General features: G+C 45.7%; 1 protein-coding gene and 1 long non-coding RNA gene across 7 annotated transcripts in view; one reads left to right on the top strand and one right to left on the bottom strand.

The window, feature by feature from the left end:
- Positions 1-20020, top strand: part of LOC108352581 (uncharacterized) — a 71139-nt gene that overhangs the window by 25064 nt on the left and 26055 nt on the right. For all 4 annotated transcript variants that reach the window (XR_010057306.1, XR_010057307.1, XR_010057308.1 and 1 more), the window contains exon 2: positions 18609-18864. This is a non-coding gene — a long non-coding RNA (uncharacterized LOC108352581). The remainder of the gene's footprint in view (positions 1-18608; positions 18865-20020) is intronic.
- Positions 772-20020, bottom strand: part of Cnst (consortin, connexin sorting protein) — a 76804-nt gene continuing 57555 nt past the window's right edge. For all 3 annotated transcript variants that reach the window (XM_573525.8, XM_039091465.2, XM_006250411.5), the window contains 3 exons: positions 16968-17842; positions 5128-5263; positions 772-3224 (listed from right to left, as the gene is read on the bottom strand). In XM_573525.8, the coding sequence (XP_573525.5) occupies positions 3019-3224; positions 5128-5263; positions 16968-17842 (1217 nt within the window). In that variant the 3' untranslated portion in view covers positions 772-3018. The remainder of the gene's footprint in view (positions 3225-5127; positions 5264-16967; positions 17843-20020) is intronic.

Here is a 20020-nt window from a genome sequence, read left to right as displayed (position 1 = left end):
TTATCTACACGTATGCAAATGTCATACTGAAATCCATTATGTACAATTAATATATGCTAAGAATGAAAAATAACCTATGTATGGTGAGCCAGTGCCACAAAGGCCAGTGTCAGGGAGAGAGGTGTCAGCCAAGACTTCTTTGCTCTCCATTCCCCTCTGCCAAGTCTTTCTTCCCTGCTCCCCCTAGGCCATGCTGTCCTGCTGTTCAGGAAACCCAGATCACATCTGTCCTTGCAAGTTAAGCCTGACCTTCAAACTTCAGATCCGGGACACCTCTCATGCCCCACTTCACAGCTTGATAAAATAAGACTTTGGCCTTGAAACGCAAGTCTAGAAGCATGCGCTTGAGAGTGGAGCCTGGTTACTGGGCAGAGAGGTATTTTAGAGCTGAGAACCGTTACTTATGGACTTTAAGATGTCCTCAAAACAGAGCTGATTAGATGGCTTAGTGGGAAAAAGCATTTGCTGTCAAGGGCATAACCTGAGGTTGAGCCTCTGGACCCTAATGCTGTGGAAGGAAGGAAGTGACTCCATGAAGCGCTCTTCTGACCTCCACATGTACACTGTGGCACAACTGTGGTCTCCCCCAAAATGTGTGAGTGTAATAAAAAAAAAGGATTTTCCCCAAATAGTTGGCCTCTCCCTCAGGGGCTAGACACCTCTGATATTAACAGTTGGCCTCTCCCTCAGGGGCTGGACACCTCTGACATCATGCTTTGCTTTCAAGCATTTCCTTCAACACCCAAGGGTTCAAATAAATCCTCAGAGACATTTTGTTGGTGTAGATTTTAAATTACAAGCTTGTTTGACACCCTCAGATACAGTTCTTCAGAACCCTAGTTATGAGTAGTTGTCAGTACTTCCAAATGAGAGGAGTGACATTTCGGTACAGTTGTTGGATGCTAATTCGTGGGACAGCATCCTCTCACCTGCAGGGGGGATACTCCAATTCATGCAATAAATGACGATTACAGTTTTCAAAGGTGCCCTACTTTTTCTGGGTGAGAGTTCACACCCACTTTAGGTCACGAGGTCAGCCTTCTCCCGATCACTCTGGTTCCTTGAGTGGTGAGCACCAGCTCTCCGGATACACAGCCGGGTCACCGTTTAGCAGCTCTTTCATTTGCTGGATTCTCCCAGGAAATCCAGGGTTCTAGAAATGTGACCAAGGTGGCTGAGAGGCAAATACAACATCAGAGGTCACAGGGGACTCTTGAGTGACCGTAAGGAGGTAAACAGGAGGGAGATTTGAACTTTTCTTGACATAAAATTGGCAGAAACAAAAATCACCAAATCCCTGCAACTAGAAATCACGAGGGTGAAACAGGTTTGTGTCGAGAGGAGCCTGCACGGGTGACCTTACTAGTGGCTTCTACAGAACCATAGTATCAGGACAATGGGCCCTATTTTACATATGATATGAATACAAAGTCTTAAAATTTATATAGGACATTAAAATAATCTTCTAATAAAATCAGCCTTAGGTATAAGGAATCTAAATTTCAGTATTCTGTATACTTCTAAATAAATAACTCTGATCTAGAACCATCGAAAATATTACAGTTTATGGTGACATGATAAGAGATAAGCCACGCAGTATTGTCAGTGAAAATAAAAACTCAATTTCAAAAGAAGCCTAGAGACATACGGAGCTGAAATGGTACAAAATCCAAACTCTGAGTGTCTAATTAAATAGGCAGCAGTGGGACGAAGGGACGCATGCTCAGTGGCACACGCGCAACTCATAAAAAAGCCCCTTAAATCCACGCTCCAAATAAATAGGCAGAAACGCAAAGGAAGGTACTGTGCCAGCCAGTAACATCTACAAAGCAATTTCTCTCTCTTCCTTCCAAATGATCCTAATGGGAAAACAGAACATAATGATCACTTGCTAAAAAACTATAATTCATGATTTTTAAAAACAGATGTTACCTAGAATATAAAAAGTCAAAGTTTCCTAAGCGAGAGATCACTGTACCACAAATGAGGGAAGGCCATCTAATGACGGAATTAAACACGGCTAGACCTTTGTCTCTTTACGGTGTGAGGCCCTCATGAGGCAGTCTAAAATGAGCCCATGATAGACACCCACATTCTGCACACCTAAGTGTATAGCCTGAGATTACTCATACATGTGGTAGCCTGTTTGAGTCATCAAAGTATGGGTCCACCTTCCATAGACACCTGCACAAGGAACTGTGCCTTTCTGGGCTCCTATCCTGAGGTTCTCAGAAACACAACAGATGTTCAGTGAGTTTCTCTGAGCAATCAACACTTGAGGCAGCTTAGAAGCCAGGGTGAAATCTCACCTGGGAACTGGGATTTCTGTCACTGTGCCTTCAGGCCTGTCAAGTTCATTGCCACAGTTCTGTTAGTTCCTCAGTTCAGGGCCAAAGTTTCTACAGTTTATCTAGTTCACAGGTAAGCCTTTTCCAAAGATTTGTGCCTGCACATTGTCGTCAAGTTAAAAGAATAAAGGTAATCTTTGTATCCTATGCCAGCTATCCACTTGAGATCACTGCTTTAGACCTCCACACACCCACACAACCATTTCACAAATGAAGACCAGAATCTAGAGTAATGCCCAAGGCTTAAGTTACACAGCTCCCAAGATTAACTAAAAAATGGCACTGAAGCCATAAGGTGACTCTCTCTGATGACAAAGGAACTTATTGCATGATGGCGGGAGGCAATGCCCTCGGAGCACGACTGTAAACCAGGAGTGTCCTTTAGCCCTCAGTGTAAGCCCCACAGGACACTAGGAAGGCAAAGACTTGGGCATGCTCGCCAAGGCTCCCTCCCTCTGTCCTCAGGGCCTGTGTCAGCACTGCCTTCTGCTGGGGATTATTCTAACGTGCTCTCTGGGCTGCTGTTCTTCGATGTTGCTGTTTCTAACGTCCGTCCTTGGGTCCTTGAAGCCAGGGAGGGGGAATACATGACTTCTGAAATAAAAGCTGTCGGGGAAGTTTGCATCTTCTTTGTCTGTCAGCATTCCTGTCACGCCTGTCACCCTTGCTGCTAGGAGAGGTAGACCCAGTGTTTAAGCCCTGCCACCCCCTGCAGCAGCTTAGTGTAATAGAAGTCCACGTTGTCAGCAAAGTCCGTACAAACAGGTGACTCCATGTCACCCAGAGTGCAGTAGAGCGCCGTCCCTCCAACGCTGAGGAAAACGGTGGCTATGCACAGCAAGATGAGCAGGACACAGGAGCCACCGCCGACTTCATCTGCGAACAGAAAGGGGCAAACCGTCAGCAGGCTTTGCTCAAACTCACCTGCTCTTCAAGCCACAGCACTCCTACGCCTGCTAATCTAGGCTAGCAACCTAGCTAATCTCTTCCCACGTCTCCATCACTGCGACTCCTCCCCACCTACGGGTTCTGATCAGAGAATATGTGGACCAAATATTCCGAGTGCACTAAACATGCACTCTTTTCTCGTCACATTCCCTTAAACAGTACCACGTAGCAATTACTTTTTACGCACAGAGTATTTAAACTCATGAGATATTACATGTAATCCAGAGATATGGCTTGAAGTTGACCCAAGGCCTTTTTAAAAAGAGGAATTAAGGAAGGCCTGGTGAGATGGCCGAGTTGGTGAAGGCGCTTGGCATGTAAGCCTGATCCCCTGAGTTCAATCCCTGGGATTAACTGTGAACCCAGCAGTGGTCCAACAGCAACGACGACGACGACGACGACGACGACGACGATGACAACAACAACAACATCCAAGAAAGTAGCCAGGAGGTGTGAGCAGAGTCCATGAGAACGCGTACTGTCTTAGACAAGCGTCCTGAACAAATGCAGGTTTTATTATTCAGGAGTCTTGGCTCCTGTGGTACATGCAGGGATGACATTTGAATACCATTCAGGTATTTGAAAATGTCAACTTTGTTTAAGCAACATGCATCATGGGCTGTGGTGGGGACGAGCTGGAGCGGCCTCTACCGCCGCTGCCGCTGCCGCCGCCGCCGCCGCCGCTTACCTAACCTGTGACTGACACAGAGATGCACCAGGAGTGTGAAATAGATTCTAGCTTTGGAAGACGGGGTTTCGGAAAAGAGGACGTGAAGTTTCTCACCAACAACTCTCCTGACCACATTATAGTAATTTGATGAACTCGGTTAAATGAAATATACTATTAAGGCAGGTGTCGTATACTTTGTAACTTTTGTTATGTGGCTGTCATAAATTTAGGATCATCTATGAGGGGCTGGAGAGACAGCACAGCAGTTAAGAGCACCCAGCACCCAGTTAAAGGACCCAGCTTTGAGTGCCAGGCACCATACAATGGCTCTCAACCCTCTCTAACTCCAGTTCCAGCAGGTCTGATGCCCTCTTCTGGCCTCTTCAGGCACTGCATGTAGGTGGTGTACAGACATAGGTAGGCCAACAAAACCCATGCACTTAAAAAAAAAAAATCTAGAAAAAACCCCCAATTACCTATGAGCTTCCACATTACATTTCTAACCAGAGGGAGGAGGCAGGAGGGAGCTTTGCACTTAAGCGTAACATAAAGACTTTGTGACTGTTGGATTCAATTCATATACATTATCTACATGTTTTTGTATTCTGTATTTTAAGGATAAAGCTGAGTAGCTGGGTGAGGGAGGAGGTGGCCTGAGCGTTCCAGAGCGAGGTGTCTATGTGTTGTCAGGATGGAGAAGGGCCCTGGGGTCAGGCGAGCTGTGCTGATTGCACACGAGATGCCAGGATAAAAATGAAAACGTTTCTGAGGCCTGTGACAGCATCGCCTGAGGGCTGGCCAGGGACAGAGATGCCCAAGGGTGGCTGTGCTGAGGGGCTCTTGGGAGACACTTGGCTTCTGTACAGAGAAAGTGAGTGCCTCATAGGAAGGGAGGGACAGTAATTTGTCACTAAAAACAAAATAACAAGCTCATGAGAGAGACAGGGAGGGAGGGGAAGAGAGAGGAGAGTTTTCAACCTTGACCATTTCTGGGCTGATGACTCACTCATTTATTTCGGGGAAAAAAAAAAGATATAACAGAGAAAACTTTTCCTCTGCTAGAAGATAGAGCAACCGAGTCCACACAGCCCTTACACATCCTGCTGGCAAACACCCTGTCGGGTTGTCCAGCACTCCCAGACCCAGGGCCGCCGGGCGCACCTTGGTCCAGGTTATCGTCTATTTCCTGGAACCGCACTCTGCGCTTGGACGGCTTCTGCTGCATTTGGGCAGGATGGCCGCCTACTGCATCATTCCTCTTCTTCAGTATGGACACCAGCCCTTCTGCAGGAATGGCCTGAGAGAGAGAGAGAGAGAGAGAGAGAGAGAGAGAGAGAGAGAGAGAGAGAGAGAGAGAGAGAGAGGAAGGAGAGAGGGAGGAAGAACCGGTTGTTACGTAGAGTCCCGTGGGACTTAGCGGGCGATATGTTACTCATGCAACCACAGAACACCATGTGGGGACTTATACTCCGTCCCTCTGTTTAAACTCATCAACAGGTTGGTTTGTTCCTCCCTCCCTCCCTCCCTCCCTCCCTCCCTTCCAAGCTAGGGTTTTGCTAGGCTAGTCTTGAATTCGTGGCAATTCTCCTGTCTTAGCAGGAGTCTGGAATTACATGCCTGAGCTCTGATGTCTAGCTTAGTGACAGCAATTAAGACATGGCAGAAAACTTACCTTAGTACCTCAGGAAAAGTCCACATTACTAAGTCTATATTCAAAATCTTTTGGGGAATTTTGCTCTAGAATTTCTCTCAGTTTTTTTATGACTCATTTTGTATTCAGAGGATAGTAAACTATATGGATAGTAAACTATATAGTCCACAGCTCCCTGGCTCCCCACCCCCAACCCTATAGAGGCTGTCTTCATAGCTCAAGAAAGCTAGGAACTTGCTATAGCCCAGGTTGGCCTTGAACTTGAAATCTTCTCTAAGTCTCCTGCTTGCTAGCATCCCTAGCTTCACTTCGCTGTTTTTGTAAACTGAACCGGAAACCACTCATGTTCTGCATAGCTTTGGGGGGCTTTAAGGCAGAACTGAGTAGCTGTCACAGACCATAAAGCCTAAGAGTATTTACAGTCTGGTGCTTCACGGAAAAACACTAACTCTTCAGCCTCTTCACCCATGTTACTGCAACCTTCTGATTTTCACAGGCTACCTACCTCTGTCCTTCCTGTGACCCATCTGTCTTACTTAAAGCCAAAGCACGTGCTTGTCATTTAGGACCAGAAGCCTCTAAAGTGTGTGTGCGCCCACGCGAGTGTGCGTGCGTGCATGTGCGTGTGTGCATGTGCATGTGTGTAGGGTCAGTTTGAAGAGGCAGGAGGGGAAGTAGCTGCTCGCTTCTGCACGTCCCAGCGCACTGGGAGCAGGTGCCTGCTTGCTTCATGCTATAGATGATGACATGGGTGGGCATTGGGGGCTCAAGTCCTAGCTGTCCCCGTAACGTCATTTATCTGATCAACGACATAAAGTACTTAACGTGATTTCCAGTTCCTGCAGCGATCTCGGATAATTATGGACTCCATTAGTGCTTTTTATGAAACAGAGCTTTTAGGAGCAAATGACTCTAGACAATAAGTCTTCAGCTCGGCTTCTCTGAACGTGGGTCTATAGAAACCATTATCTTAAAAAAAATCAATAAGTTGGCAATTTATTCTTTTTATAGGAAATACATATTTCAGATATCCTTATTCTGAGAAAGTATTTTAGTAACATTAAAATGCTAAGAGTAGGGTTTGCAAAGATGTCTCAGTGGGTACAGATGCTTGCCGCCAACCCTGATAACTACCTGGGTTTGTCCTTGGAACTCACACAATGGAAAGAGAACTGACTCCCCCAGTTGTCCTCCAACCTTCACACACATGCTGTGGCACAAGCATGCCTTCTCAATAAAGAAAGAAAGGTAACTTGTTTTATAGGTACACATATATGAAGAAATAGGTCTTAAAAAATTTAGGGAAAACATTGAACAATTTTTTCATAAAACAACGGGAAGTGATTTTTTTTTTTTTTTTTACAAGTGCCTTGCTTAAGCTGGGAGACAAAGACAGACCGTTAAGTTTTAAAGAGCAGGAATGAGGCTGGTAAAATGGCTTTGCAGGCAAAAGCACCCACCGTACAAGCTTGACAAAGAGTTTGACTCCCAGATCCCCCTGGAGAGACCTGACCCAGAGCAGCTGTGCTCTGGTTTTCATGTGCCGACTGACATGCGCATGTCTGTACCCACACATGAATCACACACATGCCCACACACATATAGAGCATAAAAATCAATTCATAAAAATCTTAAAAAGCAAGAGATTAGTTTTAATGAAAGATATTTAACGGACAACCCTTCTACTTCTAGGAAATGTAGAAATAAAAAGGAGGGGCCTCATAGATCCTTCGTTATTTTTTTTCCCATTAGACATTTCTCTGATATATATTTGCTGGTTAGTGAGTTTACCTCCCACAGGAAGGCTTTATTCTTGGTTTCACAGAGTCTGCTATTTTCTGAGGCTGGTCTTGAAGTCCTAGACTTAAATGATCTGCTTTGGCCTCTGAGTAGGACTGCAGGAGTGCTGTGTGCCAGGCAAAAATTCTACTACTAAGATGCAGTTTAAACACGTGTGTGTGTGTGTGTGTGTGTGTGTGTGTGTGTGTGTGCGCGTGCGTGCATGCTGCGAGTGTATGTGTGTGCATGTGCATGTGTGTTCACACGTTAGATCAAGATAGTTTGCAGGAGGTTGTCCCCTCTCTACTGTGGGGGTTCCAGAGATTGAACTCAGTGAGTCAGGCTTGGCAGTAGGGGCCCTCACCTACCCAGCCGTTTAGCGTGAAGACCTGAGTTTGGATCCCCAACACCCAGATAAACAACTGATGTGTGTTCCACGCACCTGTAACTTCAACACTGGGATGGGGGTGCAGAGTGAAGCCGGCATCTGATAGAGGGACAGAAGACAGCTAACACCCTCTCTGGCATGCATACACAAAAGGACGGTGAGAAGGGTGAGCCCCAGAGCAGCATTAATTAAGTTAGCTTTGGGATATTAATTTTGCATGTGTAATTTAAGAAACCAGCTCTTATCAAATGATGTTGCAAGTATGACAGACTGACAGACTGACAGACGTTCCCTGGAACGTCACAGGGGGGTATCAGTGTGGCAGCAATCAGCCTCTACCTTACTTCTTGGGAGCTTGGTCCTGGAGGCTTTAAGGGACACAAGCCTTACTGAGGGTCCACCTTGTTTCCTTTGTGAGGAGGACGGAGGCCGAGTGAGACACACAGTGGCGTGGGATGTCAGAGTCGCTGTGACTGCCCTTCCCCTGTGCTCCAACTCTGCAGTAGGAATCCTGCCCTCCACTTCTTTACCAACAAAGCGCTTTCATTTTCAAGCCCCCTGCCCCCGACCTGCTCACTCCCCACCCTTCCCCAGTGTCCACTGAGAAGGAGGGGTGCTCTTCCAGTGGTAGCTCCTCTCAGTCTCTCTTTGGGTATCTTCTCTGGGTTTTTCTTTTTTTGGTGAGTATTTTCTGGTCCCTACGGCACACACATCAGGAACAAAGTACAATGGAACTGAGCACAGGAGAAGCCAGCCAAGAAGCGAAACTCTTGGATGAAAGATTCTTAGGATGCGTTCTTCTGTTTGTTTGTCATCCTCCCCTGACCCCCATAGTTTGGAGTAAAGGGTTTGCACTCACCTGAAACAGAATTCCTACTTTCCACAACATGGCATTCAGAAATCAAACCTGCTTCACTCCAGAAATCCTGCCCCATATGGACCTCCTAAACCTCATTCAGAATCTCTCTACACCACAGGATGGCAATCAAAGTGGTTAAGAAAAGGAGCTCACCCCTAGCACCGCCTGGAGGGCCAGGACCCAGAGGCTGGACAGTATAGAGACCTGGGATTGAACAAAAAATGACTGGCCAAAAACCCAAAACAAAACAAAAATGTCAACTAACCAACCAATCAATCAAACCACCAAGCATTGACAAAATGATTCCTAATGATGCTCTGCCATATGCATAGATCAGTGCCTGGTCCAACTGTCATCAGAGAGGCTTTGCCCAGCAACTGATGGAAGCAGATGCAGGGACCCGGGGCCAAATGTTAGGCAGAGCTCAGGGAGTCCTTAGGAGGAGGGGAGAAATGTCTATAAGAGCCAGAGTGCTCAAGGACGCCACAGATTCAACCAACCTGGGCTCATAGGGCTCCCAGATACTGAACAGGGAACTGGGGAGCAAGCACGGGACTGATCCAGGAGGGGGGGGCCTAGTCTTACTGCAACTCGACAGGCCATGTCTGGTTGATACCCATGGGAGGCCTACTCTTTTCTGAAGAGGACGAGATAGGGGGTGGGGTGGGAAAAGGTGGGGGAGGACTGGGAAGGGAAACTTCTGTCAGGAATCAATTAATTAATTGATTAATTAATAATAAAGGACCTAGGTAGGTGGAATTTGCCATAATTCCGTGGCTGAAGGGGAAGTACTTGGAATAAGAGCGAGGCCTGTTCAGAGTGTTGTGCTAAAGATGCCTGATGTTCTACACAGAGCCTCCAGATGCAGCTCACTGAAATGTGTCTCCTGAAAACAACCCCAAGAAAGTCATTCCACGATTTATTTATTTATTTATTTATTTATTTATTTATTTATTTATTTATTTATTGCTACGATAAAATAAGAGGCCGAGTGTGGTGCTCACAGCTTTAATCAAGCACTTGAGAGATAGGGGCAGGAGATCTCTGAGTTCAAGGCTGGCTGGACTACACAGTGAGTTCCAGGACAGCTAGGGCTACACAGTGACACTGTCTCAAAATATATATATATATGGTATTAAGATATAAAGCTTTTCAGTCGGTCCGTCTTTCGGTCCATCCTCCCTCCCTCCTTTCCTTCCTTCCTTCATGGTGCTGGGATTAGGACCAGGGCCTTCCCTATGCTAGAAAAGAAATAAAGAAAATCTAAATCTCTCCAAAAGCTTTATCTGTAAAAGTAAATTTAATTTCCTGTTCCAATTAGCAGATTGCTTTCTTACCCAAACAGTGTATAGCCAGCTCATCCACTGAGAACATCTGAGCCGTAATTACTGTAATTGGTGGCACTCCTGATGCAGGGCTGGAAACAAGTCCATCTGGCCTAGTCCTGTGTATCTGCAAATAAACAGCTCATCTCGCTCAGTGAATGTCAATGGCCGCCTTAAATGTAGATCATAGTACACAAAACCGGTGATTCTGAGACCCTGGAACACCCTGCAGTCAGTCACAGGTCCTTCCTCACCAGGTTAAGGGGAAATGGACCCAAATTAGACTGTTCATCCGGAACCTCAGGCTAGTCAGTTTTATATAAGAACACATGCTTGGCTTCCAATTGACAAATAACACATACAAGCCAGCGACTTCACTGCAGATGAACTGGGCATTTAACAGACATTCCCACGCTATGCCATGCTCAGTCCTCACAAGGATTTTAGCCATTGTCAGATGAAGAAAAGCCAGACTTAAAGGGCCTGAGAGTGTGCCTGAGCTCACATTGCCAGCAACTGACTCAGGGTTACATACAAAGACTTAGTCTGTATATTGGACTTTGCTTTGTGCTACATGTATTGTTACAATTAGATCGAAATGAATAGGATCTTTCAAGTAAATTGCAAGGCTTTTGGTTTTCCGGATGTTGCCTGTATCTTCTACCCGAAATTCTAATCTTGTTTCTCAGTTAAGAGATTCTTGTCATTGTCATAGAGGAGGGGGTGAAAGGTTGAAGATCGTTGGTAGAAGCAGATTAATATCATGGCTACTGTCACAGCATCACAGCTAATTGATAGAACAAGCCACAGCTGGACCCAGAGGTAACAACTGATTTGGGAAGCCATTTCACAGAAGAGCCAGTGGCTTCCTCAGGCCTCCCAATGCTAAGTCTAGGGACACTGCAGCAGAAGAGGACAAGTGGGAAAACTGATGGTAAGGGAAACAGGCCATATTGAATTCCTAAAAGCGTAAGAAGGAAAAAGTGTATCCTTAAAAAACGGAAATGGGGGGGGGGGGCTGGAGAGATGGCTCAGTGGTTAAGAGCACTGACTGCTCTACCAAAGGTCCTGAGTTCAATCCCCAGCAACCACATGGTGGCTCATAACCATCTGTAATGGGATCTGATGTCTTCTTCTGGTGTGAACGAAGACAGCTACAGTGTACTTATATATAATAAATAAATCTTTAAAAAAAGAAAAAACGAAACCAAGAACGTTCTAATGCATCTAAATATTCAGATGGGTACTAGGCTTTTGTAACTAGCACTTACTTGCCAAACAGATACTTTGTAAGTACAAGCTGGGAAAGGAATGGTAAGTGTCAGGTGTACCCTACTTCTTAAATCCCCAGAATCTGTCCTCCCTTCCTAGTACCTGGGCGTCTGGATCCAGTTATTAGGCTTGGCAGCGGCTGCCTTGACCACCGAGCATCTGCTTGGTCTCTTTACTATTATTTCAAGGTACATTGTTTATTTTTATGTGAACTTGGTTACAATTACCTCTCTACCTAGAAAGCAAGCTTCATGGAGACAGGACTCCGTCTATGCTTACTGCTGTAGTAGGAGGAGCTTAAGCATGCCGGAGAGGAAAATGAATACACAGATGTACTCAGTGCACACTTAGAGGCTAGAGAAGGACACTAGGCATAGCTATCAGGATCCTTATCTTTTGGGACCTGCCAGTCTGGTGTAGAAGAAAATGTGCCTGTGTCTTAGGGGAAGATCACGGCTGGATGACCTGTGGGTTGAAGTCCCGCTGGAGGATTGAATGACCCTTTATACAGGGGTTGCATATCAGATATCCTGCATATCAGGTATTTACATTATGATTCATAACTGTCAAAATTACAGTTTGAAGTAGTAACAAAATCATTTTATGACAGAGGGGTGTCACTACAACCTGGGGAACTGTATTAAAGGGTCGCAGCATTAGGAAGGTAGAGAATGCCTTAAGAGGACTGTTGCCCCACCCCTCCACCACCCAGAGGTTTGGAAAATTGGTTCCAAAGGAACATCAACTTCAGGGAGTCAGGCACTGTGCTGGGCACTTCCGGCATGGTCTAAATGGCTTGGGTCTAAAAGGCTTGGGAAGGTACAGATACAGAAGATTGTGTATCACTAAAATGGACAGAGTCCAGGTGGGAAGGAACAGAGGTAAGAATGTGCCAGGTGGGGGTTGGGGATTTAACTCAGTGGTAGAGTGCTTGCCTAGGAAGTGCAAGGCCCTGGGTTTGGTCCCCAGCTCCGGAAAAAAAAGAACCAAAAAAAAAAAAAAAAAAAAAAGAATGTGCCAGGTGGATCTGGAGAGGGGACCAGTCTGACTGCAGCTGAAAATGGGACAGTAGTTCAAAGTGGATGGGCCAGGTTACCAAGAATTCTGTATTTCATGCTACATAGCAGAGCGTATAGTGTCTTGTTTATTTACTTAGGAAACAGGGTCTCACAATGTAGTTCCAACTGGCCTTCAACTCACAGACCTTGGTCTGCCTCTACCTAAGTGTTGGGATTAACGGTGTGTGCGAGTGTGCCCAGGTCTACTAGAGGTTTTGTTCATTTCAATTTTATTTTTGAGTGTTTCCCCTGCATGTACATGTGTATGCACCATGTGTGTACCTGGTACTCGAGGAGTTCAGGGAAGGAGTTGGATGCCCTGGAAATTAGAGTTATAGATGTTTTCAAGCCTCTATGTGGGTTCGAGAAACCAAACCTGGGCCCTTGGAAGAACAAAGGCTCCTAACCACTGCTCCATGCTCTCTCCAGCTCCATGTGGAGAGTTTAAAGAGATGAGAACCTTTCCCAGATATGGGAACATCTCTACTGCCCTACAGGCAAGTCATTTCATGCACTTGTTTGACCCAGTTGGCCCTCCGGGTATCAGTTTGAGACTCCAGGTCTACCCAGTGCTGATGTAAGATCACTGGGAATGGGGACGGAATAAAACAGAGGAGAGAAAAGGCAGGAAGTAGCTAATGCAAATGTGCCGGAAGAACGGTAAATATGTAAATTTGAAATGTAATTAAAGCAAGAAAGGAACTTGGTAAAAGAAACATGTCAATCAAGATGCGTTAACTAACTAGAAACGTAAAAGCAGTGTAAAAACAAGAGACAAAAATGATACCATCTGGCACAAAGTAAAAATGGGCAATCCCAGGGTGTTCCTTGGGGACTAGTTAGAGCGCTACATAAATCAGGGGTCAACCACTCCCTCCCACGGCAGTGGTCTTGGAAGGCAAAATGTCTTCAGTGAGCTATCCCTCTGCTTCCCTAGAAAGAGCCCTTCTGAGCAGACCTGCCATGGCTGGTCTTCTTTTCCCAAGACCCACGTGCTCAGCACAATGGTCAAAGGTCTTATCCGGTCAGACATCTCCCCAACCCCAACAGTTACTTTAAAATCAGGGTTTCACTATGTAGCCCTGCTGGCCTGGAACTCACTGTGTAGATCAGGCTGGTCTCAAACTCAGCCCGCTTCTGAGTGCTGGGGTTAAAGGCAGGTGCCACCAAGTCCAGCTTTACCTGTATTTTTAATCATTACATCGCATCATGGTGGAACTCAATGGAAGTCCGTCACAAAAATTATTCAATGTGGGGCTCAATGAGGAGCAGTCCTAACTCCTGTCTGACACTGCACGGAGCTAGATTCTTCTTATAAAAACATCTATGAAATAAACCAGGTGTGGCGTCACACACTTACACTGTCAGTCCTGAGGAGACTGAGGCAGGAGGATTGCAAGTTAAGGGACAGCAGCCTAAGTTACACAGAGAGACCTTCTCAAACCAAGAAAAACGTGGGCGAGAGTTGGCTCAGTAGGGAAAGGTGCTTACTAATCTGACAATGCCAGGTTCCCATAAGTGTCCTCCGACCTGTGGCACATGTGTACCCAAACCCACACAGAATAAATGAAACTAATAAAAATTAAAAACCACCCCAGATCTATGAAATGAAGTCTGTCTGATTTCTCCCTTAAGCAGTGTGACAGCACTGGGCAACCATGGGTCATATTCTTTTTTTTTTTTGGTTCTTTTTTTTCAGAGCTGGGGACCGAACCCAGGGCCTTGCGCTTCCTAGGCAAGCGCTCTACCACTGAGCTAAATCCCCAACCCCGGTCATATTCTTTTTAATAAGAAAACCCAGCACTGCTTCAGCCGTCAGCTGCTTGGCAACATTATCCTTGGGTTTGAAGAGCTTATCCAGCCTAGAAAGTTTCATTTCCACAGGCTTCTGTACTCAGGAACTCAAACCCCGGAGCACATTTCCCTTCTCTCTGAGCGGAAACTTCATTTCATAGGATGAATTTACGTCTAAAACAATGCAATGAGAGGCTGTCCACGTAAAAACCCAGCCAGGCGAAGTGAGAAAAGCAGGCAGACACTGAAGACACCAGCTCCCTACCACTAGGTGGTTAAGAGCTTCAAGCAGAAGGGGGCCCTCAGAGGTCAGAGCCCCAGCAGGTGCCAGAAGAGGGACTCATAGTGACAGGCAGCAGCATGTGGTGAGGCCGCTACTCTGTTGAGCTGTTGGGAACGGCAGGGGCTGGGAAGCTTGACCCAGTGAGGTTGTTGGTCAGCCCCTCTAAACCCAAGATTCTCATTAGACTCTACAGCGCCCAGCAGTGCCAGACAGATGAGTGTGGACATTTACCGCAAGCATAAAGCAAAAACTGGTTTAAAGCACATTGTACTTCGGCCAAACTACGTTCTCAGCATCTAATTGGTAAAAGATTTAAAACCAGGGGTTGGGGTGTGCGTGGCTCAGCAGAATGTTGCCTAGCACACGCAAGACTCGTGTGAGCTATCCTTAATATAAACCCAAAGTGTGCCGGGCTCCAGTAACCCCAGCACTTGAGGGTGGGGGAGGGGCGGGCAGGCAGAGGATCCAAGCTTCAAGGCTACCTCGAATGTTCAAAGCCAACCCCACAAGAGGCCTGTCTCACAATAACGCATGTGTGTATCTGTGTGTGAATAGTTCACTTGGAAGGAAACCTATGAGTTAACCTAAAGCCTCACTCTTACAGTATGAAGAAAACACTTAAGTATTATTCTTTTAGCTTAAGACTTTCGCACTCAAGCAGATTTTATTAAAATGTACGGTTAGTACAGATACTGGAGTTAAATACTCAGAAAGTATTTCGTACCACCACAGGGCAGGCTATGTTTGTTACCTTCAGCGGTTCGTATACAGAAAAACTTAACAGACCAATAAATTCTAAAAAGGAGACCATTACGTACTATTTTCTCAGAAGAGATAACTTTCAACTCCACATACAATTTCCTAGCCACGGTGTCATGGAGAGAGACTGTGCTGTGATCTGAGAAGGAACAGCCCGTTTGGCTGTAACGCACACACACCCACTAGCTTGACTGCCCTACAGGGCAGTGTTTAGAACAAACACTCTCAACTCTGCTCACCGTCAGTTCTGCTGCTTCTCAAAAAATACCCTGAGAGTTGTGCTGCGATCTGTACTGAAGAAGTGCCATTTTAACCCTTTCACATATACAGTTCAGCCCGTTATATTCAAAATGCTGTACGACCATCTCCCTATCTAACTATACCATCACTGAGCAGACACAGTATACACTGAGAAATGACTCTGAGGGGAGAAAATTAAGACACAAGAACCATAGTTTTGTGGAAGCTATCTGACAATCAAGTACTCTGGTAAGAGCGAACATGAAAATAATTACTGAACTTAAGGCTTTACTTAAAAAAAAAAAAAAAAAAAACCAAAAAACTAGGGCTGAAGAGATGGCTCAGTGGTGAAGAGCACTGACTGTTCTTCCAGAGGCCCTGAGTTCAATTCCCAGCAAACACAGGGTGGCTCACAACCACCTGTAATAGGATCCAATGCCATCTTCTGATATGTTTGAAGACACAGTGACTGTGTGTGTGTGTGTGTATTTATTTTACATACATATAAAATAAATCATTTAAAAAATCTAATTTTGTCAAAAAGAGAAAAAAGATAGTTTATAGGGAAGTAAATAGTAATAGAACAATGGTTCCAGGAAGCTTGTCATGGAGTTCCGTTATCACATATAATTTGTGACCTATTTTTGCACTGTCTTCCTGAATTTATCTTTTTCAAAGATAATGCTGTTAGAACACAGTGGCTATACAAGAGAATTTTAGGGGGTTGAAACAATGTCTCACTGTGTTTGAGGCTGACCTCAAACTCGCTGAGCCCCCTCCTGCCACAGCCTCCCAGGGCAGGGTTTACAGGTATGAATGAGGACAAGGGCCATGTTAAGGGGGGGGGGGGCAGAAACGCTGGCCTCAGTTTCTCAGCACAAGCAAGCTCAGAGAGATATACTCAGTATGACTCTGTCCGTCCATCCATCTGTCCATCTGTCCATCTATCCCCCCTCCTTCGTCTCCCTCAGGATATCTGATGTGGATTTTACTTCTGTTTTCCTAGACTTGCTTATTTTATCCCCTTCCCCCCAATAGCTTTTTATCCTTTTCTTCTCAGGACTTTTAAAATTCTCTTATGAAACAAAAGACAGCAGTCATCTTTCTTTGCTGATCTTTTTTTTTCTTTCTATTTAATAGCTTAAAAGTTTAAGTACCTCCTAGTGTCATTATCTTACAAACCTTCCCTCTATTCTGCTAAGGCTGCTTCTGGTAATCTAGAGACGTATGCTATTACACTGAAGGGACAGAGAACACATGTACCATTCCGTCTCCTGTGGCTATGAGAAGAAAGACCTCCTTATTCCAGTGTGATCAATCTTGTCTTCATCTGAGCCCCTGAGAATGTTAAACAGACTTCACAAGGTTGAAAAAGAAATATGGCGTTGGAAACCGTGCCTCTGTGTCTAGAGGCAGACGATGTAGCTTCCTGAACTGTAAACACTGCAATGACTGAACGCCATCTGATTTAACCCATGTAAGCAATTTAATAAATAATGTTTATGTTAATGGAACAGTCCCCTTAAGCTTAAAGCCAAAGCAACATTTGCACATGAGATTGCATCTTAACTCTAGCTGTACTCTCTGATTTACCTCTGCGATCTCTATCTTCTTGGCCAGATCATCCAGGGAGAGCGCGCTCTCCTCAGGAGGCAGATTCTCCTGGAGACTGTAGGAGGCTTCTTCAGGAGAGAGGTCTTGGAGGAGGTCGGAGTCGTCGTCGTCCTGGATGCTCTCATAGGACAGGGAGTCTTCCACATCCTTTAAGCATCCTTCCAGAAGGCTGTTCAAATAGTCTTCCGTTTCCTTGCTTACTTGCTCTTCCCTATCCCCCCTTTCTTCTGGGGCCATACATACTTCTGGGCACAGGGTGCTTACGTCAGAGGCTTTCCTGTCACCACAAAGTGCGCTCTCAGGACCAGTCTCCAAGCCAGTCTGACTCTGTGCTGATTTCCCATCACTGGCAGTGACATCAGGCTGCCGTGGCTTGGCTACCTCACTGTTGCAATGCTGGTCCCTGGGCAGCGCTTCAAATGTGTCCTGGAGTGGAAGGCAGAGTTCTTTTCGGTGTGTCTGTGAATATTTACCCCCTGAAATCAACCCAGGCGGTGCAATGTCACCGCTTGGGAACGGCTCTGCCACTGGCTCACTAGGAGGAACCTCCTTAGGGGCTCTGGCCACATCAGGGTGGTCCTCTGTGGGAGGCGCCTGCACACAGCTGTCATCCTCACAGGCATTCTCCGCAGCAGCTGCCCCTGACCTGCTCCCAGCTGCCTCTGGGGACTGGGTGTGGAGCTCCAGTGTGGTATTGGGCAGCGCCTCCGCCTCCGTGTGCGCCTTCCCTGCAGTTCCTGGAAGGTCGGGGGAAGCTGTCTGCCAGTTCATCTGAGGACAGTCAGGGCTGCTCTCCTGGGGCTCCTCCTCATGCCGGCCTCCACTTGGACCCGTGCCGGGGCAGGTTTCAATCTCTGAAGATGAAGAAGAACCAAGCTGATTTTGAATTCCAAACAATGCTTTGCATACAAAGCTAGAAGAGGGGGTATACTTGAGCACACATGTAACACAAAATTATTCTGACGCGTTCAGACAGAAACGCTGTCCGTTACATTGCAGTATCCTCAGAACACACACGCTAAGTAGTTAATAAATAGTACTAACATAGTGAAAAATGATTATTCAAAAGCATGTTAAAATAAATGAACGATTCAGTCCTCACTATAAATAAAAACATCTTAATTTTTGGCCTTTTATATTTAAATGGATACACTTACTGGTTTTTTTCTTTAAATCTACTGAACTAGAAAACTTTTTTAGCTTCTACTTAAGGCATATTGGGTAAGTATTTGGGTAATCTTACTAATGATATAAAATGTAAACAGAATGAAGTTTATTCAGAATAAAGGAATGAGAGTTTGTTAGATTTGTAATTTGAACATAGCACCTTTAAAATTTGCTTTCTACATGGTAGCAAAAGGGGACATAAAAAGAATACATTTGATAAATAGAAACAGGTTTGAATTTCAACCTTTCAATACTTTCTAAAAACTTCAGAGTTAAAAAAAACCCTTGTATGTAAATAAGAAATAGAAATTGCCCATTGGCCAACAGAGAAGTCTTCTCATCTTGTTAGTTAAATATCCCATTAGGGCATATAATTTTCACACACAAAAAAAAACTGGTCAAAGGTGCATGATAAAATAGTAATTTTATTTCTTTTAAATTTTATTTTATCAGAACTTCAATTACCAACTGACAATCCAAGCCAAGTCCATACCAAAGACAAGACTAAGTACTGTCTCAGATGCCAGAGAAACTGCTGTGGGCTGGCAGACTCAGCTCTTATGCACAGGGGGCACCAGAAGAGTTCCACATGCCCCAGACCTCCAGCCCCCAACTTCAAATATCAGAGAGGACTGAGAAGAAGTGGCCACCTCTGGAGTCCCGCATCCTTTCTCTCTCCCACTCTCAAGGTTTGGTTGCAAGAAAGCAGGTGGGTATCTGGTCCCCACGGGCTGTGAGCTTGCCCAAGCTTACTGGCATCTATGGGGCAGGGTAGGGGACAAGGGTCAGAGTAAGAAAGGCCACAGTCAGGAGGAAAACGGGTCAAGCTCAGTCATAAAATCCCAGTATCTAAAGGTTCAGAGGTGGCCCTCAGAACACAGCTGTAGGATTCAGAGACAGAGGAGCACACCCTGGTCCTGTTAAACCACAGGCTGGGGGTCTCCACATAAGGGGAGAGGGCAACACGTAATGAAGGCAGAAAATGGTGAAAGATGCAGACTTAAGGTCCAAGCCACACTGCAAAGGCACCCACGGCACAGGCAATTTCCTCTTAAAGGCATCACGTCATCAAGGTGGGGCCAGATGCCCTTCCTTGTCCGGGATCGTGATAGGTATTAGTGTTCGGATTGTTGAAGCCAGTGATGATCCTGAGTTCACTCGGCCAGAGAATGAGATATTCAGTCCGAAGCCCAAAGATCCAGGTTTAACTTAGGAACCAAAGCACCAGACAAACGGCCTTAGATGCAGTGCCTGAGCTTCCCCATCTGTACCACAGGGACCACAGCAGAGGGCAGGCCAGTGCTGGGCTGCACGCAGTCCTCCCAGTGCATACAACGTGCAGGTATCGCTATGCTCGAACTGGGTGACTTCTGAGGGTAATGGTGTATGCGTGCATGTGCGTGTGTGCATGGGGACACGCACTCGGGACAGGGTCTTCCACAGCCCAGGTCAGGCTTGAATTCACCCTGTAAACAAGGAGGGTGACTCCAAGTCCCTGTTCTCCTGCCTGCACCTCTCAGTTCTGGGATTATTCACCGCCATGCCCATTAAGCTGCAATAAAGCTTATTTCACCCTGGTTTCTGATACATACATACATACATACATACATACATACATACATACATACATATCACACAAACCCGAGCACATGGGGTTGACACAAAGCAATAGTTAGTTTGTGTCCTAAGGGAAAAGGGAATGACAATTTTGAATGGACTTTACGAGTGCTTTACAGAGCACAGGGCTAGTGGATGTCGACAGTCACAGCTGTGCTGTCAGGGATGCCCACTCAAAACTCCTGCCATGTATCTTTTAAAATGGTTCAAAGCCCAGGACAATAAGCTTCATAATATAAACTGATAAT

This window comes from Rattus norvegicus, chromosome 13 (genome assembly GCF_036323735.1).
Source record: "Rattus norvegicus strain BN/NHsdMcwi chromosome 13, GRCr8, whole genome shotgun sequence".
NCBI classification, from domain to species: Eukaryota; Metazoa; Chordata; class Mammalia; order Rodentia; family Muridae; genus Rattus; species Rattus norvegicus.
The sequence above is the reverse complement of the archived record's forward strand: the minus strand, read 5'-3'. Positions and strand labels throughout refer to the sequence as shown.